Source organism: Suricata suricatta, chromosome 3 (genome assembly GCF_006229205.1).
Source record: "Suricata suricatta isolate VVHF042 chromosome 3, meerkat_22Aug2017_6uvM2_HiC, whole genome shotgun sequence".
Classification (NCBI taxonomy): domain Eukaryota; kingdom Metazoa; phylum Chordata; class Mammalia; order Carnivora; family Herpestidae; genus Suricata; species Suricata suricatta.
Genome location: NC_043702.1, coordinates 57681689 through 57688596, shown reverse-complemented (window position 1 = coordinate 57688596; position 6908 = coordinate 57681689). Strand labels below are relative to the sequence as shown.

At 44.3% G+C, this 6908-nt stretch overlaps 1 protein-coding gene across 2 annotated transcripts in view; it reads left to right on the top strand.

Annotated features, from left to right (window-relative positions):
- Positions 1-27: 27 nt before the first annotated feature.
- The window catches only part of RAPGEF4 (Rap guanine nucleotide exchange factor 4), a 282413-nt gene continuing 275532 nt past the window's right edge, over positions 28-6908 (top strand). For both annotated transcript variants that reach the window (XM_029934374.1, XM_029934373.1), the window contains exon 1: positions 28-195. In XM_029934374.1, coding sequence (XP_029790234.1) covers positions 131-195 — 65 coding nt within the window. In that variant the 5' untranslated portion in view covers positions 28-130. The remainder of the gene's footprint in view (positions 196-6908) is intronic.

Below are 6908 nucleotides of genomic sequence, written 5' to 3'. Positions count from 1 at the left end.
CCCGCCGCCGCCGCGCTGGTCGCGAGACGGGCCGAGAGGAGCGGGTCGGCGCCGCGGGCGAGGCGAAGGAGGAGGCAGAGCGAGCGCGGGAGGTCGCCGCAGCCGGGGACACCGCGCGCCGCTGCCCAACATGGTCGCTGCGCACGCCGCCCATTCTTCCTCCTCAGCCGAGTGGATCGCCTGCCTGGATAAAAGGTAGCTCGGGCAGTCCCCCCCGCCCCCCCCCAGGCCGGGCTGGGGCTCTGCGGCGCCGCCCGTGCCCCTCACCTGGGCGCAGCGCGGGGTGTCGGGCGAGGGGGGAGCTGAGAGGGGCCGCGTCCCGGCCAGGGCCGGGGGACTCCCCCAGACCCCAGCCTTCCGTGGGCGCGCGCCACCCGCACGAGATTCTTGCACGTGGTGGAGAAAAGGCAGCGCATGGGGGGTGCGGGGGCAGCGCCAGCCCGCCCTCCCTCACCTTCTGGCCCCCCGCGCGCGCCCACCCGGCGGCCCGCAGCTGCAGGCTGCGCTCTTGGGGCGGGGGCGGGGGCGATTTTCGCTCGGCCTCTCGGGACTGAAGGGTAGCTTCGGACCTCCTTCCTGTTCAGACCGTAGGGGTACATGTAATTTAAGTTTTAAAGAGGGGTGACGGGAAGGGCAGGTACGGAGTAACATTCCTTTTTTGTTCCTGAAAGCAAAGTGTGAGGGACCCAGCGGAGCTGTCAAGCAAGTGCCTCGCTGAAATGCTCCACTCCTGCCCCCGCAGTCGCTTGCTCAAGGTCTGTGTTAGGAAGGTCACGCGGGAGGCCGCTTCCCCGCCCCCCTACCCCCGCCCCGCGAGTGTCTGCGTCTCTGGGAAAGACCCTGACTCTGAAAAATTAAAACCACAAAACATCCTTAACTCCTGACGGCAGCTCTATCGAAGGAGGGTGCCCCCCTGTAACAATTGCGGACTGCAATTGTTTCCAGGCTCTGACAGCGTAATTCTCTGTTTGTCCAGATTGTGGGTTTAGCAGTAAACAGTACGCAGTATGTTAGCAATTATACTTTATTACCCTGATTAAAAGGTGATGCTTTTGAACTTTTAAGAACTGAGCAGAGAGATCTTGCAGAGTGAACTGCTTCTGAATTTTCGGGTTTGATGCGGCAGGGCAATGATTCATGTCTTGCAGCTATCTGCATGACATCTCTATTTGCATTTGTGTGAAATATTTTGGGCTCTGCCATATTGAAATTTTTACAATTAGCAGATCCCTAACCAGGTCAAACTTGAAAATCTTAAATGTGACATGCTCTGAATACTTTACTATTACAGGCCTTTGTTGAAAAGAATTAAGTAATTTGAGAAAAAGCCAAATGTGGCTCATTTGAAAAATTAATATATCTGAGAAATAATCTTTACTTTCAATTACCACACAGTAGCAAGATTTTTTGGCAGGCAGTGCCCTATTTACTAGAAAATGATATGTACTAATATTAGAAGAATTGCTTGCAATAAATAGTAAGAGAATTGAAGTGATGGTTAAATCATACAGAATTATGTGGAGGAACTAAGAGCATATTTAAGTGAAGAGCCTGCTAATGTGATAAGTAATCTAAATTTAATAGTTTAGGAAAGATGAATTATAAAAGAAGAGAAAATCAAGCTCTTGTACTTGACCTATAAATAGTAGTGCTTCCTCATGAGTGAATTTTTTTAGATAATAGATTACATATTTCTATTTTCAGAAATGCATGGCATGCCATTTTCTGAATAGTCGGCAATTCACTGGAAATCCTTTAGTCAATAAGTACATATGGTGGAATAGAGCCATACTAACAGAGTGGGGTATATTTGACTCCATCTTTTCATAATGTGGATCTGCCCAAATGATTTTGTTTGGAATATATTTTTAGAACATAGAGCCACAATCTAATGCCGCCATTCATAATAGGGAAAACAACCTACCAAAGGTGGGGGAAAAATAAACCTCCAAAAATACTGAGCCTAGCATTCATGGATTACAGGAGAGTGGATAGATCAATAAATAAGTTAAGGGTTTTAGGCCCAGAACTGTCACCACCTCTGATCTTGAAGATGTCACATTTATTTCCTTGAATGTCTGAAAAATGAGGATGGAACTGTCTTACCAAGGATTCGTGGATCAAATAACAACAACAAAGGGTGAAAGTAGTACTTTGAAAATTGGGAAGTGCCATGTAAATATTTTATTTTGTGGTGTTAAGATAATCTTGCATTTTTCTGTGGGGTTGATGTTCAAATTCCTTTAAAGAACAGTTAGGAGTGGCAATCTCATTCTAAGAAGGCCTCGAGGTACTTGTTCTGAAGTTGCATTTTTACTTAGATTGTCTGTTAATTTTGTGGAGGAGGAGGAAGTTTAAGGGTGCTAATGGAAGTTGGGAAACTGCCCTCAGTATTTCCGAGAAATGCGATCTTGATCCCTTATTCCAGGTACTGTATTAGGCATTGGGGCTTTGTGAGAGGGCAGTGGGGGGTTGGGGAAAAAGAGGAGTTGCCGTTGACCTGGGGGATGGGTGGCCAGAATGGGATAGGTACATAAACAACCAACCACAATGCAATGGTGAGTGCTTTAATGGAGATGTATGAGATGCTTTGGGAATGCAAAGGGGACAGTCATTAGCTCTACTTGGCAGGGATGCTTCCCGCAGGTTTTTGCCTGGACCTTGGAGGTTGAAGGGAATTTTATGAGGAAGAGAATTTGTGGAGGCCATGCCAAGCAGAGGGAGCAGTGTGAACAAAGACACACAGGTGTGGTAAATATGCTAATTTCTTCCCAACCGCAAATTCCTCTTGTGACCAAATCTAGAGCATAGGAATGTGTGCTGCATTTTTCTAAAACTTGCAATCACAGACATTTTAAAGCCTAAAACACACACACAAGAGAGAGGGGATGGTACAAGGAACCTCTGTGTACTCTGTGGGGATATGACGCTGGGGGACGTTTTCCATAGCTTCAACATGTAGTTTGGGTATATGCGTCAATCAAGTGGCACCTGTTGTGGACAACTAGAAAAAGAGGGACTCAGTCGTTGGAAATAAAAAAAGGAGTTAAAGGAGAAAGTGCATGAGTACAGATGTACATAATACAAGTTGAAACAAACAAAACAAGGAAAATAAAGCCTTAAAAATGTTCTTAAGCTCGCCTAGACAGTTGCTGTAGGTAACCCGCCTCCTGTTTTGTGCTGACCATTGTTTAGTTTTACTGAAAATATTTTTCCCATAAGCATTTAAGTTTGCCACCTATGAATTTAAGGCCCATTTATAGGTCATAATTCTCATGGTTGGTAAGGCAGTATTTCAAAGATACCATACTCCAGATGTATAGTGAATCACTGCCGGTGTTCATCACTGTGGAGCAGAGAGCAGGTCAGCCAGCTGCCAGTGTGTCTCCTGAGCTAAGAACGGTGTTTACATTTCTGAATGGTTGGAAATAAACCAAAAAAAGATGAATGTTTTGTGACCCATTAAATTTATATCAAATTCATATTTCAGTATCCATAGGCAAAGTTTTATTGGAACACAGCCACACTCATTTGGTTACCTGTTGTCCACGGCTGCTTTCACACGATAGTGGCAGAGTTGAGTAGCTGCTGTAGGAGACTGTATGGCCACAGAGTTTAAAGTATTCACTGTGTGGATCTTTTTTTTTTTTTTAATGTTTTATTTATTTTTGAGACAGACAGAGACAGCACAAGCGGAAAGGGGCAGAGAGTGTGGGAGACACAGAATCAGAAGCAGGCTCCAGGCTCTGAGCTGTCAGCACAGAGCCTGATGCGGGGCTCAAACCCACGAATGTAAGATCATGACCTGAGCCGAAGTCGGAGGCTTAACCGACTGAGCCACCCAGGCACCCCGCACTGTGTGGATCTTTGAAGAAAAAGTTTGCCATGTCCTATTACAGGTGAAAGAATCTGGCTGATTGACCAAGAAACACTGGAGATGAGAGAAATAGTCTCCTGGGAAAGAGTTCACAATATTTTGTTTTCTCATTCTTCAGTTAGAAGGGTAGCTTGGAGGGACATCCTCAGTTGATGGGCTTCTTTGAGGACCGCTGGTGATCACAGGCCAAAGTAGGAAATGAAGTTAACATAGTAAAATAATTGATGTTTCATTTTAAAAACTGCATCATAGACAGTGTCTATTGCACCTGACTTAATCCCCAAATAGATATTGAGTTAACTATTTTGATGTGATTGAATCAAAGTGAAAGAAATCAAGGAACAAATCTGTTAAAAACCAAAATGCTTTGAGGCCTGCATGGTGAAAGAGAATAACTCAGAATCAAAGAAGCATCAGACATGTCCCACCCTTAAGGAATACTGAAGATCAAAGAAGCACACAGAAGAAAGCTATCGCTGGGGAAGGCTGGTGCTGACCCAGACCCAGGCACATCTTAAGGGGCTGACATTACCCTGGTGACTTCTCAGGGTTCAGCTGGTTTTGCAATCTCAGATTCTTAATTTTTCAGTACATCAAGAATTAGTACATTTTTTTCCAGGGACATATACAGAGGTACAAAACTCTAAGAGACTAAAATCAGAGAGACAGTTCATTAACTTGAAAATAAGATCAGAGAGGTGGGCACTCACACCCTTTGGTTATGTACTCCTTCTGTAGGCAAGCTGTGTGGGAGATCCACTTGTTCCCAGAAGCCTGTGTTGTATATTCACAGTGAGAAGCAAAGCTGCCAGGAGATCAGGACACTTACAACTTCTCGCTAGCTCATTATCTTCCTAGAGTGACAGAGCCCAGGAATTGAATTATAATCAGAAGATAGTTCTGGGAATCCTTCAGGACAGCTTGGCTGTCACCTCTTCCAGTTAGATGACCATTACATGTGCTCCCATAGCACACTTTGTCCAACACTGTAATCTCATAAGCCAGACTTTGTCACAATTTCCTATTTACTTCACTTTGGCATCCCTTGATGTCAGTTTCTGTATTTCATTCCTCGTTTTATCTTCAGTTTCACTGCAGCACCATGACTTTAGAAGGTACTTATGGGATGAAGGTGTGATGGCTAAATGCATCCTCCTCCTTAAGGATAGAGTGGCCTCTGCAACCTTGCAAGCAAGTCTTTGCACCAGCCTTCTTTGCCTTGGCAAAGTCTTGGGTGGGCACCGTGAGCATCTGTCTTTGCCAAAACTTCTGTGTTTTTTTGGGCAGATGTGACTACTTAAAAAAAAAAACTGACATTGCGTAGCTCCATTCTAATCTATTATTGGAAAAGGTTATTATGGAAAATTTCGAAATATACAAAAATAAGAGAGACCCATATGTTTCTTTTATATAGCCCCTTCCCCCTCTGATAATTATCAACTCACAGCTGGCCTTGATTTAGTTATACCTCCATTCATCCCCTACTGCCTCTAGAATTATTTTGGTTCAAGTACCAGAACACAGCATTATTTTATCTGTAAATATTTTAGTATATATTTAAAAAGCATGAACTCTTTATGAAGAGACTAATACCATTATCACACATTAAAAAATTCAACATTAGTTTCTAAGATAATCAAATATCCAGCGTTCACATTTCCCCATTTATCACGTAACTTTTTCTTTCTTGCAATTTGTTTGTATTAGGATCCATGTAGGTTCTGTATAGTTGATAATATCTCAAGTCTTTATTATTATTATTATTTTAAAGAGAGAGAGTGAGCCAGGGAGAGAGGCAGAAGGGAGAGAGAGAATCCTAAGCAGGCTTCCATGCCTCAGCATGGAGCCCCATGTGGGGCTCAATCCCCTAAGTCTGGGCTCATTACCTGAAGCTGAAATCAAGAGATGGACGCTAAACCAACTGAGCCATCCAGGTGCCTAAATCTTCTTTAATCTCTGGGTTCTCTCTCCTCCTTTTTTTTTTTTTAATGTTTATTTTTGAAAGAGAGAAAGAGACATGACATCAGTGGGGGAGGAGCAGAGAGCAAGGGAGACACAATGTGAAGCCGGCTCCAGGCTCCAAGCTGTCAGCACAGAGCCTTACACAGGGTTCCAACTCCCGAACCACGAGATCATGACCTGAGTCTTAAGTCCAACACTCAACCGACTGAGCCACCCAGGCATCCCTCTCTCTTGTCTTCCTTGGATCTAGAGCTTGATTGGATTTAGATGTGATTTTCTGGCAACAATACTTCATAGAAGTGTTACATACTTGCAACATGATTGCTTTTCATGATGTTAGTGATATATTGTTTTTAAAGTTTAATGCTTGGTAACTGTCTTATCTGCAACTTCTTGGGGGACATCTCATTGTAGCCTCAAATACATTGGAGCACATGGCATATATATGTGGAGCAATTAGAGGACAACACAACCCATTATGTAATCAGGGTTAAATTCAGAATTTTCATTAAGGAAAGGGTCAGCCAGAACTTGACTCAGATTGGAAGCACCTAAATGGATGGTGTGCCCATGGAGCAGTGGGCCTGGAGAAGGGTGCCTAGGCCATCACACCCATGGCCCTATGGCCTGGTCTACTGAACATAGCCTGGGAACCCAAAAGAGTCCAGAGGAGGAGTGATGTTCAGCAGAGGCAGCTTGTCTTAGTTTGTATTTCCCCAAACAGACTCCGGCTATTCCAATGAGGGCAAGATGGCAGATTCCTTTTAGTTCAATTTCTTATTAATTTTCTATGAATTCTTAAGATTTAATAGCCCTGACATAGTAGCTGTTTCCCCTCTGCCCCCAACCCCCCAGACCACCATTCCAACCTAAGGCAACTAGTTTTTCGTTAGTTAGATTTAAATCCCTCTTCATGCATCTTGAACAGTGGCGGTGAAGAGTGAGTTTTCCCTCCAGTATCTCGAATTCACAGATGAGGGAAAGAGAAAGGGAGTGGAGAGACTGCTTTGGGAGTCCTGAGAGACTGAGGAAAGAGAAAGAGGATGGAAGTGACTGGGTGGGGAGGATG